The 18386-nt window shown below is 38.1% G+C and overlaps 2 protein-coding genes across 2 annotated transcripts; both read left to right on the top strand.

Annotated features, from left to right (window-relative positions):
• Positions 1 to 689: 689 nt before the first annotated feature.
• K444DRAFT_630181 (40S ribosomal protein S3aE) lies at positions 690 to 2227 on the top strand (the record flags this gene model as incomplete). The annotated part of the gene is made up of 5 exons (XM_024883165.1): positions 690 to 730; positions 978 to 1003; positions 1116 to 1192; positions 1381 to 1626; positions 1676 to 2227. The coding sequence occupies 5 exons, from the start codon at positions 690 to 692 to the stop codon at positions 2225 to 2227; spliced, it is 942 nt and encodes a 313-aa protein (XP_024736294.1).
• A 1730-nt stretch (positions 2228 to 3957) lies between these two features.
• K444DRAFT_613362 (uncharacterized protein) lies at positions 3958 to 9251 on the top strand. The gene is made up of 9 exons (XM_024880333.1): positions 3958 to 4342; positions 4395 to 4418; positions 4473 to 4665; positions 4725 to 5108; positions 5177 to 5755; positions 5813 to 5924; positions 5978 to 6259; positions 6306 to 6718; positions 6765 to 9251. Exons 1-9 carry the CDS (start codon positions 4079 to 4081, stop codon positions 9059 to 9061), a joined length of 4548 nt encoding a protein of 1515 aa, XP_024736293.1. The 5' UTR covers positions 3958 to 4078; the 3' UTR covers positions 9062 to 9251.
• The last annotated feature ends 9135 nt before the right edge of the window (positions 9252 to 18386 follow it).

Below are 18386 nucleotides of genomic sequence, written 5' to 3'. Positions count from 1 at the left end.
TGGTCCATCCTCCGCGATTTTCGTGAAGGGGGAATACCCAAAGCCTGCATCTGAGGGCAGGAGGTCAATGAACTGCGGGTGTCATCGTTGCTCAAATCCTTCCCAAAACCACCAATAGGCCGAAACTAATCACAAAACCTGATATTAGAAGTCTTTTTGCCATTAGAGGCATTGACGGTGGAAATGAGAAGTGCACGCTTAGATGGACGCTGAATGTTCCTTTCTTGCTGGCCAAATGGAGGAATTCTCAGTCACCGAGCCGCCGGGAGACCGGACTGGAAAGATTTGGCTGTGGTGCGGCACTTTCAGGGCTGGACTAAGAGATGAATCAATAGAAATACAAGAACAAATAAAGCATTATACAGTGCAATGCACCAAGACACGAAATACAATCAAAACATGAAAACATCGACCCTTTCTTCAATATTCAGTGAAACATAAAGTCTTTTGTCGGCTTCGATTTTTGCAAGATTTGATTCCATGCCTTAAAGCTCAGGCCACAACCGGTATCTTTCGGGACGCTAATTTGCGCTAGCCTCCTCGCCTCAAGATTTTCTGTCCTCAGCTTCTCGACCCTTTTTCCGCAAATAAATTCTTCCCGTCGAACGTCCATCCTCGACTCCCATCCATCTCTTCTTCATACTCCCATCTCCCCTCAGTCCTTTGATCGCTGATCGCCCGTCGCAAACATGAGCAACGAGCCGCCAAAGAAGCAGTCCGTCATGGGCGTGTAAGTGTTATCTCCAAAACCACTGAAGTCTTTGCCTGTGATCGCGACCGGATTCCACCACGAATCCCGATCATCGCCATCCGGCCTCAATGGGGCTCAATTGGCCTCTGCCAATGGCATAGGCATGCTCTGCCTGCCCTGCTGTCGCTGAGAGAGCTTCGTTGGGGCTCAATGGCGCTGCGTTCAAATTTTATCCATCTCAGTTCATACCCCCAAAAGAAACCTAAACTGACCCGTTTCTCAACAGTCCTCCTTTCGTCATCGACTTCTTGAGTACGTCTCCCTCTGCCAAGACCCCACGACCACTATCGCCGCCGAAGACGTGGATGGATGATGGTTTTGGCAACTGGAATTCAAGATGTCAGAAACTGATCCGTGATAACAGTGGGTGGTGTCTCTGCCGCCGTCTCGAAGACCGCTGCTGCTCCTATCGAGCGTGTCAAGCTCTTGATCCAAAATCAGGTATGTTCTCACTTCTCAAAAAATTTCTCCAAAATATGCACCGTGCCGGGTATCCGCATGTGGACGTGCCGATCTACCAAGTTCATTGATTATCATTTACCTTTGATACATCTCATTGGCAATTGGCAACATCTCCAATCTCAATATCTAAAGATGTAAATTTGGCATTTTGACTGACCCTCTCCCAGGATGAGATGTTGAAGTCTGGTCGTCTCGACCGAAAGTACGATGGTATCGTGGAGTGTTTCCGACGAACCACTGCCCAAGAAGGTGTTGCTTCGCTGTGGCGCGGTAACACTGCCAACGTTATCCGTTACTTCCCTACCCAGGCCCTGAACTTCGCTTTCCGTGATACCTACAAGTCGATGTTCGCCTTCAAGAAGGAACGTGATGGATACGCCAAGTGGATGGCTGGTAACTTGGCCTCTGGTGGTGTACGTTCTCTCCATTCTCATCTGCAAATACATCTGCTAATATTCCCAGGCTGCCGGTGCTACTTCCCTCCTCTTCGTCTACTCCCTCGATTACGCCCGAACTCGTCTTGCCAACGACAACAAGAACGCCAAGACCGGTGGTGAGCGCCAATTCAACGGTCTGATCGATGTCTACAAGAAGACCCTCGCCTCCGATGGTATCGCCGGTCTCTATCGTGGTTTCGGTCCTTCCGTCGCTGGTATCATCGTCTACCGTGGTCTCTACTTCGGTATGTACGACTCGATCAAGCCCGTCGTCCTTGTCGGTCCTCTTGAGGGTAACTTCCTGGCCTCCTTCCTCCTCGGATGGGGTGTCACCACCGGTGCCGGTATTGCTTCCTACCCATTGGACACCATCCGTCGTCGTATGATGATGACCTCCGGTGAGGCCGTCAAGTACAAGTCTTCCATCGATGCCGGTCGCCAAATCATCGCCAAGGAGGGTGTCAAGTCTCTCTTCAAGGGTGCAGGTGCCAACATTCTTCGTGGTGTCGCTGGTGCCGGTGTCCTGTCCATCTATGATCAAATGCAGGTCTTGATGTTCGGCAAGGCCTTCAAGTAAACGATTGCACACCCTGTAGTATAGACCTGGGGCTGGTTTGGCTTGGTGGTAGTTGGTAGTTTGTAATGGGGGAGCAGTAGACTGTTGATTGCGTTGACGGGAGAGGGTGGTGGTTGGTGCGGCAGGTGGAAGTTGCTGCATATATCATGGCTTTTTGCTGTGGGGGCTGGAGCAGCTTGCGGTGTGCATTCGGGGTGGGTGCTTAAACCCTCGATTGTCACTGCTGTACTTTATTACCTAGGCAATTTTCCCTGATGTGTTTCCTACCTGCTTTGACCTTGCTGCTCTCGTTTTCCCTGCATTTTCTCCTTGGTTGCGTCTCATGGTGCAGATAGATTGGTGGTGATGGATGGGGGTTGTCTGGGGTGAGCAAAAATTCGAATGGAAACGTTCTCACTACTCTACGATTGTCTTTGCTCGCTACGTTTTAAGTGAAATTGTGAAATCAAACTTTTCCTCAGGAGCTTCAACTTGGATGAATCACTGACTGTATATTGTTTGCATCGTACGATGTTTTGTGAAACATTTCCAGCAATTTGCTCCAAGCGCGGAGCTATCAAAGGGTGACTTCTCGAAATGAGATGTAGCCCTAGTAGGCAATACCGTCGCTGAAGCCGGAGATGTGTATCTCCTCAAAAGAGGCCCTCGTATCTACCCCTTAACTAGCTTCTCTCTTGTCTTGAACGTATAGAGTAATTAATTACAGGCTTATCCTACCTATAAATACGTCTTTCCTTTACTAGGTCTTATACCTCGCTTTCCCGAGCCTTGTGTATTTGACGTGTATATGTATTGAGGGAAGTCTACTAGACCTTCCCTATTAATCGGTGGTTTATTTGTATAAATCGAGCATCGTGGATTCGGCGATCGAGAGAGGAAAGGATTATCGTGGGCGCGCTCTCACCAGCGTATCAATATTATCGTTGATCGTGATCGTGGTCTCTGGCAGAAGACTTGTCGTGATTGTTCTAGTGTTATTGATTGTAGTGTCAATGGAGCGGTGGACGAGGTCGCTCACAGGGGCGCGTATAATCGATCGTGACTCAATCTTAGCCCTCTAGATACTATCTCGATAATAGCACTAAAGGTTTCCAGCTTGCACTACGCGGAGGTGTTGAGTCGTCGCAAGCCGTCGTCGTCCTTTTCCGCACGAAGAATTGAAGTTTCACCATCCGTACTCCATATTATGTGATAAAACACTCGTCAGAATAAACATGACTCTTCCAAAACCCTCGCCTTTAATTTTGCCCGTCTCTCAAAGTCATATCTCAGAGTTAGAGATTGAAATTAAACAAAAGGTATTGTTGCTGTTCTCAAGCCTGCCAAGCATCCTGGAGCTACGAAGGCGGGGCGGCATTAAAAATCGTCCAATTCGCTAAGCGAGGGCGGGCATAACGTTAACTCTCGCAATATAAAAATTCTCGTAATTCCGTATTGTACTTAATTATTGAGAAAATCTTACAAAAGTTAGATATGCTTCTTTTCTACCTCACAAAGCTATTTTAAAGAGTTTGAGGGATTGCATTGAGATTTGGTGTGATTTTCCAAAGGTAGCGATTTGGTGTTCCTCGCTTTTTAGCGGATGGACGATTTTTAATGCCGCCCGCCTTCGTACAGCGCATTGAGTAACATACGTGGCGGTGGCTGAGTACTGACGACCAAGGTAGGCAGCAGGCAACCACATCTGAACTAGTTAGCTACCTTCGCAATGATGAACTAATTCTCTTCATCTGAACTGCGTTTCTAAAAATTCCATTTCCCAGTCCAGATCTCTTTGGGAAATCCTAACACGGTCCCACGGATTCCACAACTGAAATAATCGCCCACTACCCTGGGTGTAGCCTGAGATCGATGGCCTCGTCTATGCCCAGCAATTTTGAGAACATCCTCGCCAGCTTTAAAACCCGACTCTCATCAGAACACACTGAACTGTTCCAGCTTGCAACTTTTGATGACCTAAAGGCTTCAATCAAGAGGATACAGACGGAACAAGCGGCAAGAAAGGGTCTTCGAAATCTGAATAAGATCAAGCCTTTCTTACACGGCCTGAAACAATATGCTGGAGTTCTCGAGGTATTTGTACAAGCCAAACCCGAGTTACTTGCTTTCATATGGGTTAGTCGTTGTGAAAGACCCCAGAGAAAATTCTGTTGATAATCAAAAATAGGGTCCAATAAAATTATGCCTCCAGGTAAGAAGTTCCACAAGATAGAGCTGTCTTGTATTCAGTTGAATGGTGAACTAGATTGCCTCAAAGCTCAACGAAGCTTTCGACGCGTTGTTGGATGCGTATGAGAGGATAGGGAATTCTCTACCGATTCTCTCGACAGTCGACGCAATATTTTGCAGCCATCCCCATGTGAAGCAGGTCTTGGCCGATATATTCGAGGATATCCTAGACTTTCACAAGCGTGCGATTGTATTTTTCAAGCATGGAAGTACGATGAGATTCTCGGTTTATTTCTTGACTTTCTGCTAACGTCGTGCCCGTCTACAGCATGGAAGTTAACGTTTAAGTTAACCTACCACACTTTTAGTGACATGTTTGAGGACATTTTGAAGAAACTAGACCGATCCCGAGATTTGATACTCCAATCAGCCAATGTCGCACATTTTCAAGAATCCCAAGAAGCTCGGATTCTTTTCACCAAAGAAATGGAAGTTTTGCTAGATGGACAGCAGAACCAGCGTAGAATAGCTATCATGGACTGGCTTTCGAGTGAAACGAACTCTGCAATTCAGCACCAAGAACTCCGGAAGATCCGAGCCATGCTACCGCAGACGACGCGATGGATATTCTCTCAGCCGCAGATGTTGGGCTGGCTCAAATGTACCGATTACACACCTTGTACATTTTGGTTGTGCGGAATTCCAGGAGCCGGTATGTCATTTAATAATTAATTTTTCACTTTCCTTCGCTCGGCTTTTGACTAAGATAAATTCGTGAAGGCAAGACGGTGATTTTTAGTTCTGTAATTGATGAGATCAGTGCGACTCTGCCAGATGCTCAAGTCGTATACTTTTATTGCAAGAACAACGACCCACTTCGATCACACTTCACAGATATTGCCAAGAGTCTTATTTCACAAATCTTTCAGATTAATCCGAACAGCTTGGATTTCATTTATGAGTCCATGCTCGCAGGCGGCGAGCGGCGAGCCAAGGATCCATCGAAACTTCTTCAAATCCTCGGCCAGATATTAACAAATCATGATTCATTATATATTGGAATCGACGGCCTAGACGAATGTTCTGAAGAAGAACGAAAGCTGTTTTCGAACCTGATCACTATCGGTTCGAGAACGAACGATGAGCAGGCAAATGTTCGAATAATTGTCACGAGTCGACAAGAGAAAGACCTCGAGAAATCGTTGAAAACAGCAACCAAGTTCAATATAAAACCGCAGAATCTTGAAAATGATATCACAGCATATGTCACATTCAAAATGGCTCAGTTATGCCAGAGATTTAAGTTCACTCAGGAAAGGGAGCAACTTATCTCAAAGGAGATCTGCACACGGCCCAAGGGTGAGCCCCTTTCCCGAAACCAGATTGAAATTCTCATGCTGATAAAGCCAAACACAGGGATGTTCCTTCTGTCTCGCCTCATAATGGACAATTTGTTATCTCAAGACAATCTAGAAGATCTAAACCAAGAGCTAAGATTTGAGGTGCTACCTCATGGCATAAATGAAGCGTACGTTGGCTCTCAACCTGGGCTCGAAATATAACATTGAAAAACACTTCCAGATACGGCCGTATGCTCGTCAGAATTGGGAAAGCCACCTCCAGGAATCCCAATCAAGTGGAAAAGCGTCTGCAGAGAGCAAAGCTCGTCCTCACTCTCGTCACCACCTCAAAACGAGTGTTATATGCTCATGAAATTCAAGGCGCTCTTGCCATCAATCTCGATGAACAGAATGTCGACTTCGAAAATCGGCATTCGAGATTTCCACTTGATGATCTCTGCGGGCCAATAATTCAAATTCGTCAGAACGGAATTGTTGATTTGATACATCCAACAGCAAAGGAGTAAATCACGGATCCTTCTTGGGTGACATGAAGCTGACGATTATAGATATCTGTGGCAACATCACAGCGGTTATTACATCAAAAGTTCTGAGGCCGAAGAATTTATGGCGACTTTCTGCACCTCGTACCTTACATTTGATCCGTTCAGTCCAGGATGCGCGGAAGACACATTTGCTGCAAGCGTCTTGAGTGGTGACCTTGCTTTTCAAGAATATGCGGCATGCAACTGGTTCAAGCATTTGGAATCTCTTTTAAGGACTACCAACATTGAAACAGTAATCCCGAAATCCCTGCAGAAAGCAATTCTGATACTACAAGAGCGTCAGAGGATTCAGTCAGCGTGCTCATGGGAATTTGAATCAGGTCGACTATGCAGAGCAGACTTTATTCGGTTATCGAGTGAGATCCAACAGCTTTATGACCAGACGGACACAATATTAACAGAAGATCCAGAGACACGTAAGACCTTCTTCTTCCGCATAAATTGTAAACTAACTTTGAATAGAAGAGCGACTGCCATACTTATTAGGGCAAATCTGTCATTCTCGGTCCGTGATTGAAGGTCAGGTCATCCAGGGTGCGGAGCAGGACAATCTCGACAAGTTTTATGGGAAATCGCCATTTCGATGCCCAGTTTTGCGGTGTCCTTACTTTGTGGCCGGATTCGGAACCCACAAGGAACGCGAAAGGCATTGCAATCAGCACCGGAGATCATTCATGTGCCCCCATAACACCTGTGACTATTCTGTACTGGGTTTACCATCGGACTCGGCCCTGAAAACCCATCTCGGTCTATGTCACGAGGATCTGCCCCAGACTCCAGTATTCCCGGATATCAAAACTCGCACTTTGGAACAGGCACTCGAAGACGCAATAGCGGCGAATAACCTCCTGGCCGTCGCGGCTCTAGCGAGAGAGCTGACTTCCTTTCCACAGAGGAAGACGGGCTTTGTTTTGCAAGCTCTGACACTAGGATATAGGAAAGCAGCATTAACTCTCCTGGACTTGTTGGGGACACCTTCTGAACTCAACCACGTTCACAAAAAGAGTACATCTATACTCAAAGTATGTGAGATCGGAGATGAGGAGCTTTTTGATATTCTAGTAGAGAAAGGCGCCGACATCAATATCCGAGTGGGTGAGAGTGCCCTCGCGATAGCTTCTCGAAACTGCCACATCTCCATTGCTAGGAAGTTGCTAGATGACAAGAATTACCTAAGATCCAGGTCCTATGCATCTTATACCGAAACAGGTGCGCTTGCTATGGCATCCACACATGGACATTTGGAAGCCGTATCTCTTCTCTTAGAAAAAGACTCGGATCACTATGTTAAAAAAGCCCCAAGGGATTTCAATCGAGCACTGAACGCAGCGATCAAAGAAAAGAAGGTGTCATGCGCCAAAATTCTCCTGGGCTGGGCACTCAAAAAAGATCCGTCGATACTTCCGACTAAGTTACGCAAATTTTCGGAAGAGGATATCGATCACATGATAGAAATTTTGTACACAGAGCAGGCCAAGGTTATCGAGGAAGGTGGTGGGACAAAAGGAAACGTTCTACAAGCGGCGGCCCGTAAAGGAGATTGCGAGGCCGTTTCACATCTCCTTGATTTAGGAGCCGATATCGATTATCTTCGAGGGAATTATGGGACGCCGATGATGGCTGCTGCATCAAATGGCAAGCTTGAGGTCGTTCGCTTGTTGTTTGAGAGGGGAGCTGATTTCACGAAGAAAGATGACCAGAAATACGGAAGTGGGGGGTCAGCAATTGACTTAGCAGCGGTTCAATGCCACGAAACAGTGGTTCGAGAGCTGTTGGACAAAGGAGCTGTTTTTACACACGAGATGATCAACTGGGTTCATTACAAGCGAAACACAAGCCTTCAAGCACTTGCTCAGAGGGCCAACTCAGCTAGTGCAGCAGCCCTGGTCAGGCTTCTTCTTGAAAATGGAGCAAACGTTAATGCAGTAGGAAATAGATCCGAGTATGAACAAGAGTCGCGGAGACCTTTGCAACTTGCGGTGGAATATGGGGAAGATGCCACCTTGAAAGTATTGCTGGAGTACGGCGCTGATGTAAACGACAAGAGCAGCGACTCTGATGGTAACACGGCATTGCATATAGCAGTTAAGTTGGGGAATCCAGCGAAATTAGGAATTCTCCTAGACCACGGGGCCAACATCAATGCGATCAATACCAACGGAAAGACTGCGTTAATGCTGGGAGTAACGTGTTCTCCTTGGGAGATATATCGACAAGTTCTTCAAATCCTTATTGAAAGGGGGGCTAATATTGAGATGGTTGATAACGATGGGAACACAGCGCTCATGGTTGCTGCCAAACGACTGGATCAACCACTGGAAGTGATTCAAACTCTTGTTGAAGGGGGAGCGGAAGTTTGGAGCGCTGTGGAATCAGCTGCTCGGAGTAGCCAAGTTGAAATCGCTCGGGTTCTCCTAAAGTCTTTAAGCAAGACTGCTCTCAGAGATCATCGATATCTGCTCTCGCTAGCATTGTCTTTAGAGTATTCGAAGGAGTTTGCCAATTGGGATATGATTTCCTTACTTACAGAATACGGAGCAACTGTTGTCCGTTTAGCACAAGAATCAAGCGTCAACCAGGAATTCTGGGACCAGACAGCTGGTGGCGTTGAGGGCTATCAGGATGACCAAGAACTATTCTATACAGATCAGGACTTCCAAGCTGATGGGGATTCCCAGATGGAAAAGGGTGTCGGCGTCGGGGAGAAAGGCGAAGGTGAGCTAACGTATGATATCGAAGGATCTCTTAATGAGCATTAGCAAACTTGGTAATGAGATGGCTTCACTTTTTATTAAGCGAACTTAAATTGCTCTTAGAAACTGTCAGGCTGCATCCAAAAAGGTTCTCTGCGCGTTCGTTTGAGCCAAATAGTGTTATATGGCCGTGGATCTAGCCCTGCTCCTTCTCTTCATCTTTCTTATAAGGCAAGCAGTAATTGTGATAACCAACCCCAATATTCTTCGACGCCGTAAACAGCGATAACTTCTAAGATGCCTAATATTCTATATACTCTATTGAGATCGGCCGTGCTTCTAATTTCGAGCATTCCACGTAATATCTGAGAAAGTTAGCTTCTATTCAATAAACTAGGGGACAGCAGAGCCACCCACCATCCTTTGGGGTTTTAGTTGAACTATAGTATCGCTTAAGTTGAACTATATGATCAAACTCTGCATATGCTCGTTTATTTAGCTGAACCATAGTATCGCTTAAGGAAGCAAGACAGCTAGCCTAGCAAATGAATAGGTTTTGTGACCATTATATTTTAGGCATATACTCTTCTTATACTCTGCATATGCTCTCCTTATGCTCTGCATATATATAGGCTATAAGCTATATGGGCTAGGAAGGTTCGGGTTAGCCCCGAGCTTGCGAGGGGGCTTAAGGTCAGGGGTTAGGGTCTGGGTTAGTCCGGGGGGTTGGGGGGCGGTGAGAGCCCCCCGCATTGGGATATATTACAACGTAAAGGCTCTACGGGTTAGGGTTAGCATATGCTAGGCATATGGATTCCATATACCGGGCATATATTACGGATAGTAATAAAACAGGGTGTTTTCTAGCTTGCTTGTGTGCTTCTTAGTAGTAAAGTAAAGCATATACTAGACATATGATTTCTATATACCGAGCATATATTACGGGTAATAATAAAGCAGGATATATTCTAACTTACTTATATACTGCTTCTTAGTAATAAAGTAAAGCATATGCTAAGTATATGGGTTCTATATACCGAGCATATACTAGAGCAATAATAATAGTAAAACAAGATGTATTCTAACTTACTTATATGCTGCTTCTTAGTAGTAAAGGTTAAGCATATGCTGGGAGTATGCCTGGCGGGCCGTTGGGAGAAGGTCAGGGTTGGAAGGTAGGTATAAACGAGGACAGGTATCTATATATCATTAAAGATAGTGAGTACAGTGTGGTTTTTGGTGAGGGAAGTTGAACCATATTATGGAAAATACAAGGGTATTCTTGCTACTGATAATATGGTTCAACTTAAGCGATACTATAGTTCAGCTACTGGCTCCCCTCCTTTCTATCCTCCTCATCCGTCTCCAGTGTGGGAAATGAGTAGAGTAGAGTAGAGTAGTGGGCCCTACTCATATTCTACTCCAGGCTTGGCAATGTTCCTGGAATGGTTGGATCGATCCAGGGCAAAGTAAGAGCATGCGGCATTGCTCGTCGTACACCTAAGCGAACACGTGACTACCCCTCACCGAAACCCACACTTCACCACTTCTTTTCCCACAAACTACCATTTTTCTTCTTTAATTATTATTGTATAATAATGGAAGACTCAGAATCAGACTCAGAAATCTCAAATATCCTCTCTCCGTCCGTTCTTAAGGATTACTAACCTAATGAGAACGGGAGAACTCCTGTTTATACTACTATTCGCTCACTCCGCTAGTAAGGGAAAAGCTATAGCCAAATTAGGGAGGTTACAGGCTTTACCAGAGTGGGAGAATTTGGGTTACACGTCGGCCGGATGAGAAGAATTACCCAGATTATATATAATCTTTATACAGGAGTGGTAAAGTGAGTGTAATAGTTTGGAGAGCGATTAGCTAGGATTAGAAGTCCCCGCTTATTTTCTTGGTAAAGGAGCCAGGGAAGAAGGGGATTTGTAGTATAGCCTACTTGAACCAAGTCCTTAATCCTATTGTTTTTCCATGGTTTGACTCCTTAATAGTAGAGCAAAAGAAGGAGTTTATAGAAGACGGGGCAAAGATCCATAAGGGTATGGCAAAGCTACCCCGAAAGTTATATGGATTACGTGGATTTGATTAGCCTCCCTCTTCTCCTGATTTAAATCCAATTGAGAAGGTCTGGCAATGGATGAAAAATGAGATTATAAAGTTGGAAACTGTTTCTACTTTAATTGAGGATATAAAGGAGGTCTTATAAGAGTTATAGAGCGAAGTTAATCCAACGGAATAGTGATATTTGACGGAAAGGCTTACTTGTAAGCTAGAAGATGTGATTAATAGTAAGGGTATGGCTACTGTATACTAAAGCCTTAATAAATCTAGTACTTTAATTATTTTGGGAATTATATTGGAGTGTGGGCTGAAAAATCGCGATTTTGGTGGGGTTAGTGGGGTAAATCACGTGTACGACGAGTAATGCCGCATGCTCTTACCTTACATAGTAAATTTATATAGGAGGTACTTCCTAATTAAACGAGCCTCACGAAAACTCAAAACACTTCTTTTCGCCGCATTGAGATAAGCTTAAATCTAAATTTCCTATATATAATATAAATAGAAAGCTAGGATTAAATAGAGTAATTACGTAACTAAAAGTTTTTTTTATATAATTAGGAGTTATAAAGTTATTTATAAGTCTAAGTAGAAGTACGCTATAAGCTCCCTATAATTATAGGGCAGTTTAAGGCCTAAGGCACAATTTCGCTTAGGAACGATACGGATCGTTCCAGGATCATAGCCAAGCCTGTTCTACTCAAATAAATTTCTCACTACTTATACTCTACTCAATACTCTACTCAACTACTCTAGAATATTCTAGAGTAGTGTGGGAGGGAAACTGCGACAAGACAAAAACCCACATAAAGTATACCAGAGCGCAAAACGTGACTTGACAGCAAAACAATAAGATTAAAGGCATAAATAGTAAAGCATAAACAGTATACAGTGTGCAAAAGCTCAATTGATTGAATATGGAGAAGGGATTGTTGTCTAGAACTACAGAAAAACCAGCTTTCTTATGAGATTTCCGCAAGTCACGTGCAAAAGGCCCCAGCCTTTGTCATGTGACCAAAACATCAAAACTGTCAAAACAAAGCGATTTTGATAGAGTACGGCTTGCCGTACCACAGTAGTTGAGTAGTATGCACGTGATACCACACGTAATGTTACACGTGACAAGCTAGCCTAATTAGGTAAGGCTCCGGGGTAGCCCGAGTCTAGCGCCACTGCACTGCCCAATTAAGTAGTGGCGAGGCTTAGTAAGCAAGGTAAAACCTTAATATATTCTTAGGCTTCTTCGGTTATTAAGGGCAGACTCTTCTCTCAAGATGTTTTTATTATCTAAATTATATAATAGACTTAATAAGAGTACTATTAAGATAATATCTTACTTAAAAAGCTGGGAATTATTTAAAGACGAATTAGAATGTTATGTAACCGGGCCTCTGGACTTGAAAAGCAAGGTAGAGTGGCTCTTATTCCGAGGATTCTAAACTAAGGAGAGAAGCTCTTGAGTGCGGGAGCTTTGGTATTCTAAATACTAGCACAGCCGCATGCGTCATCGCAGTCACGTGACGCTAAATTTACCAGTGAAGCGGTAGAGCGTAATATAGAAGAAGAAAAAAGAGAAGAAAAAAAGGAGGAAAGGAAAGATTCCGAGAAGGGAAATCTGTTTTTTATAGAAGAAAAGTAGTATTTAAGTAGCCTTATATAAGTTCTAGCTTAAATTATATAGTGCTGCTTAATAGGTACCTTATTTATTTATTAATAATTAAATGAATATTAATTTACTATATTCACGTGATTCGTAAGTGACTATTCTTGAGTTACTCTAGAGTAGTACTCTACTCTACTCTACTCAAGTACCATATTACGCTACTCAAACTCTACTCTACTCTACTCAAGACTACTCTAGAGTAGCTTGAGTAGCTTGAGTAGTTTTTGCCCACACTGTCCGTCTCAATATAACTGTAACAAATATGCCATGCATGTGCGCGCACTATAATAGACAAAACGAGCAACATGGCACCTCCATTGCCCTTCAAGTCCAAAAGCCCCTCAAGTCGCTGAATTAGAGCAGAATTCCATATCCCAAGTTGTAATAAGGGGTCGTGATTCGACTGGGCCTCCTTTAGCTCTACCGAAGAGAGCAGTGGCTTTTCACGTGGGTAGTAACTCTCCGTCTAGTTAATGCTCCGAACCTCTCCTTCGGAAAACCATTTTAGTCTCTTTTGGATTCGGAGCGTCCCGTCTTTCGTAGGCTCAAGGGAGATATCGTAGTAGGCCCTCTTCCTTTTGTATGGGAGACCCTCTGCCCCAAAACCGCGTGGAATAAGGGTTATTGGTTGGATATTAGTGCTCGTGCTGGCCTGCCATTAGCGAAGAACAGAAAGGATACAAAATTTGGCAGAGGAGGCAGACGAATATATTCTCGACAATGACTCTTCTCTGCATCCGCGATGCCGCCAGACCCACAGCAGCCTCACTACTTCTTCCCCCTAGCTTGCCTCCGGCTTATCGCATTCAGAGCACTTCACTACATTATTGTGGATTCGCAAAACGGCTTTGAACGTGTCCCGCACTTGTTCGTCTTCCGGCTCATTATCGAAAATGTTCTCGACTTCGGCATCGATTATATTGGCGAGATAGGGCATTAACCGAACTCCCTATCAAAAGCACGACCCTACCAAAAGCACGTTTTATATAAAAAATAGTTTAATTAATTAAAAAACAACCACTTTATGAAATATTCTAATTTTTCAAATATAAGATATTTTGAGTATATAGAATACTCTTTGTATATTATATAATTAAAATACGTAATAATTCTTAATATAATAAACTTTTTATTATTTTTATTATTTTAGTTATATAATAAATATTAATATAATATTATAAAGTAAAAAAATTATAAATTTACTATTTCATGATCTTAATATTAAGATATATATTAAAATTTCATATATTATAAGTATAAAAAGCTTAATTATAAAATTAATAATTTAAATTTAAAAGTATTTATAAGATATAAAAAGAATTTATAAAGTTATATATAATATTTTATATAAGAACTAATATTTTAAATATAAAAATCTTAATTATTAAAGTTTTATAAATATAATAAATATAATAAATATAATAAATATAATAAATATAATAAATACAATAAATATAATAAATATAATAAATATAATAAATATAATAAGTATAATAAATATAATAAATATAATAAATATAATAAATATAATAAATATAATAAATATATATATTATTAATTACTTAATATTAAATTTATAAATATGAAATTAATATATATAAAATTTTCTTTATTACTTTTATTTAATTATATCTTAAGTTTATATTACCTTTATTAATATATTATAAATTAATAATAATTAAGAGATTTATATATTAAATAATAAAAAGCTTATATAAAATTATATAAAATTATAATTTAAAGAATATTTAATTAAAAGCTATTAAACTAACTATTAGCTTAAAGAAATTATAATTATTATATAAGATTATTAATAAAGTTAATATTATTAGTTTTTTATAATATATTAAAATTATAAAATTAAATATATAAAGAATTTTTAATAAAAATTAAGTAATAAATAGAATTCTTATATATAATATTAATAATAAAATTAATAATTTCTATTTTATATAATAGAGATATATAATAATATATAGACGGGTATTAGATATTATAAATCTAGTTTCCTATTTTGGATAAAGCTTATAAGATATTTATTAATAAATAATAAAATAATAGAATAGAACAAATTAGTAAATTATAAAACTATAGTATTAAATTTAATATAGAACTAATTTTTATCTCTCTTATAAGATCTAGAAAAGCCTTTTTTAAATAGAAAGCCCCGATAATATATATATAACTAGTAATTTATAAGCCTAATACTTATAATATAAATAGTAATTAGTTATAATAATAAAGAGCTATTAATCTTTCTAATTAATACTCTTAATATCCGAAATTCGTTATATATCCTTTAGTTATATATAACCCTATATATATTATAATTATATTTCTTTCCTAAAATCTTATTTCCAAAATCTATTAATTTATTCTAATAAAATATTTAATTAATTATATATTTAATTAAAATAAATTTCTAGTATTTTAGAAAGTAATTTTACTAATATAATCTAAATAATATATATAAAAATCGTTTAATTAAATTAGAACTAAATAAGTAAAAAGAAATAGTAATTATATTTTAAATATAAGAGCTAGCTAGTAATTATAATTTTATTTAGGAACTAAGTATTCTAATTAGCTTAATCTAAAATACTAAGACACTATTTTATAAAATTAATATTATTTATTAGATCTTATATTAAAATAATCTAAATAGCTTTATAAAAAGAATTTAATAAAATATTTATATAAGAAACTTATATAAATATTTCTCAGGTTCTAGAAATTATTTATAGACTCCTAAAAATATATATTAATTAGTTATACTAATTTCTAATTAGAACTAGTATAAAAACTAGTAATTAATTTAGATAGTTCTTTATTTCTATAAAGAAATCTCTTTATATTACTATATATTTTCCTTTTTTCTAATAATTATATATATAATAATTTTTTCTATTATTGCCTTCTAGCCTCTTCTTTTATTCTTTTCTAAGTCTTTTTTAATTATTTTTAATTAATTCTATAATATTTTCTAGCTTTACTATTTACTAATATAATTACAAGTATAAAAATAATTATTATAGTAAGAATTACTGAATTAGGGCTAGCGCAATTGCTCTGCTTAGTCAGGATCTATATACTTACTTTCTAAAGCTTTATACTTCATTTAAGCTCTTTTCTAGCTAGTTTAATAAACTCTTTTACTATTTAATACAACTCCCTACTCTGTAATCTTTATATATATTAGTTATGAGCCCGGCCTTATACTAATAAGCTTCCTAATTAGTATATTGCAGAGAGTATTTAAGAGCTCATTTAATTCATTTTTCGAAAAATTATACTTTAGTTCATATTTCCGTTATTAACTAATTAATAGAAACTATTCCTATAGTTCCTATAGTTTCCAAAACTCAATTATAATTATATTAGAAGCTATAGTAAAGATTATTATCCTAAAGAACTGCAGTTCCTGGGCAGACTAGTTTAATACTCTTTATAAAGTAGCTAGTAATAAGAATATCTGGGATAAGATTAACCTATTTAATAATAAAGTAATTAAAATAAATATAACAGCTTCTTCTAGGCCTCTCTCTATAATTAACGAGCTTATACTAAAGAAAACAGAGGATTACTATACCAGATACCAAGTTAATATAGAAAATTGGGATAAAGATACTTGACCTATAATTAAGAAAAGATTAAAACCAGTATTTCTATAGCCTATAATATTCGGAGATATTAGAGATTACTATTCGGCGCTCTTACGGGACTATAAGATCAAGAAACTAGACTAGACAAATAAGCTAGTATACTACTATATAATCAGGCAGTGGCTTTATTAAATAGTTAATATAGAGATTCTTATAAACTCGATATTAGGCCTTAAAAAGAATAAGTAGAGCTCTATTTACAAGGTTCTTAAGGCTTTATTAATAAAATATAGTTCTATAGATATAGTACAAATTACTACCGTTCGGAGAGTATATAGCTCGGTTCTATTATAAGTAAGCAAAGAAGAAATAAGCCCAAAATACTAGTTTACTAATTAGAAGAAAGTACTTAATAGAGCTAGAGCTCTCAAAATCGCTGAAATCAAAAATACTCTAGTAGTAATTAAGTTCTTAATAGCCTTCTAGTAAAAACTCGCACTAACCTGGGTAATAGAATAGCTTAGTAATTTATATAATAAAGACGAGCTAGGGCTTCTAATTCTTATACTCGAATAGTATAGCTAGATATTTAATTAGATTATTTTAAAAAGCTAAAATACTAAGTATTTAGGAGCTTCTATAATCTTTATTATATTCGGGAATTAAACTAGTAAAGAATCGGACGGCAAACCCGATTCGGACAAGTATAAGTACTATAAGTACTCTTATAAGGGTTCCAAAATATATAAGTATAAATAGAACTTACTTAGCTATACTATTATAGAAATTATAATTACCGGATTAAGTAAAACTTAAATAAAATTCAAGCCTAATAAGAAATAGATTAGAAAAATCCGGGAAAGAATCTTAATTAAGTATTAAAAGGATCTGAAACCTTAACTAGAAAAGAAATATAATATAAAAATCACTAGTAGACGAGCTATAGAAAAGCTAATACCCGGTACTAGTTCTAAAAAGAAGCCTAAAATATCCGGAACCCAATTTTCTAGGAACTTTAATATTATTCTAGTAGATCCTATACTTATAATTCAGAACCCAGGTTAGGAAATCTATATAATACTCGATTTCTCAAGATATCTGCTCTCTCAGAATACTTTATTAGATAATTATAGTATTATATATCTAGTTAATAGCAAGAATCTAATTAATTCTAGTACTTTTATTAAGGCAAAAATTAATAATTATATAGAAGCAGAAATAACTAGTCTTCTAATTATTAGATATAGTACTTATATAATTAAAAACATAGTTAATAGACCCGCAGAACTATATACTAAAGATCTAATTCTTTATAATATTATAATTATTAAAGGATTTTATATAAATATTATTTCTGAAGCTCGCCTAGCAGAAAAGAAAGCTTAGTATTATAGATATAATCTTATAATTAGATTAGGAAATTATAAAGAGAATATAGTATTAATATAATTAGAATATAAATTTAATTTAGTTTTCCTTAAATATAAGCCGCTTTCTACTTATTCTAATATTTTATTCGAAATTTCTACTAGTACTAGTAATATACTTATATTTCTAATACTCGAATATTTAATTAGAGCTTAGTATAAGAGATTAAGGGAGTATCTCAAGCCGAGAAGTAATTTAGAAGAAAAATAATATATGAGAGCAAAGTATTTAGCCTATAAAGCTTTATAAAAGCTTATTAATTACGTATATAATATGAAAATTAATAGACTAATAAGAATTATATACGAATTTTATACTCAGATATATATTAGGTAAGTAATCTCATATAGGCTAACTAAGAGGAAGTCTGCTTAACTATTTTAGAGAATCTTATAGAACTTATTTAATTACTCAAATAGCTATAATAATTCGAGCTGAATTCTAATAATTAAGAACGAATTTAATAAAAAGCTCTTTAGATATCTTTTATAAAATAAAGGGGATTTAGTAGTATTTAATATAATTAGGGATTTTAAATAGTAAATATATAAGTAATATAATCTTTTAATTACTTATATTAAGTATAATTAGGAGAAAGTAGTTATTTTAATCTAAGAAATATTAG

The sequence above is a fragment of the Hyaloscypha bicolor genome (assembly GCF_002865645.1).
Source record: "Hyaloscypha bicolor E unplaced genomic scaffold K444scaffold_86, whole genome shotgun sequence".
In the NCBI taxonomy this organism is placed as follows: Eukaryota; Fungi; Ascomycota; class Leotiomycetes; order Helotiales; family Hyaloscyphaceae; genus Hyaloscypha; species Hyaloscypha bicolor.
This window is presented reverse-complemented; position numbering and strand designations above follow the sequence as displayed.

What these genes read in the sequence shown, in the direction of transcription:
- K444DRAFT_613362 (XM_024880333.1), top strand. Translation starts at nt 4,079, where the DNA reads ATGGCCTCGTCTATGCCCAGCAATTTTGAGAACATCCTCGCCAGCTTT. An exon ending in AGTTACTTGCTTTCATATGG is followed by an intron (nt 4,343 to 4,394) that starts GTTAGTCGTTGT and finishes AATCAAAAATAG; the next exon opens with GGTCCAATAAAATTATGCCT. An exon ending in GATCTGCACACGGCCCAAGG is followed by an intron (nt 5,756 to 5,812) that starts GTGAGCCCCTTT and finishes AGCCAAACACAG; the next exon opens with GGATGTTCCTTCTGTCTCGC.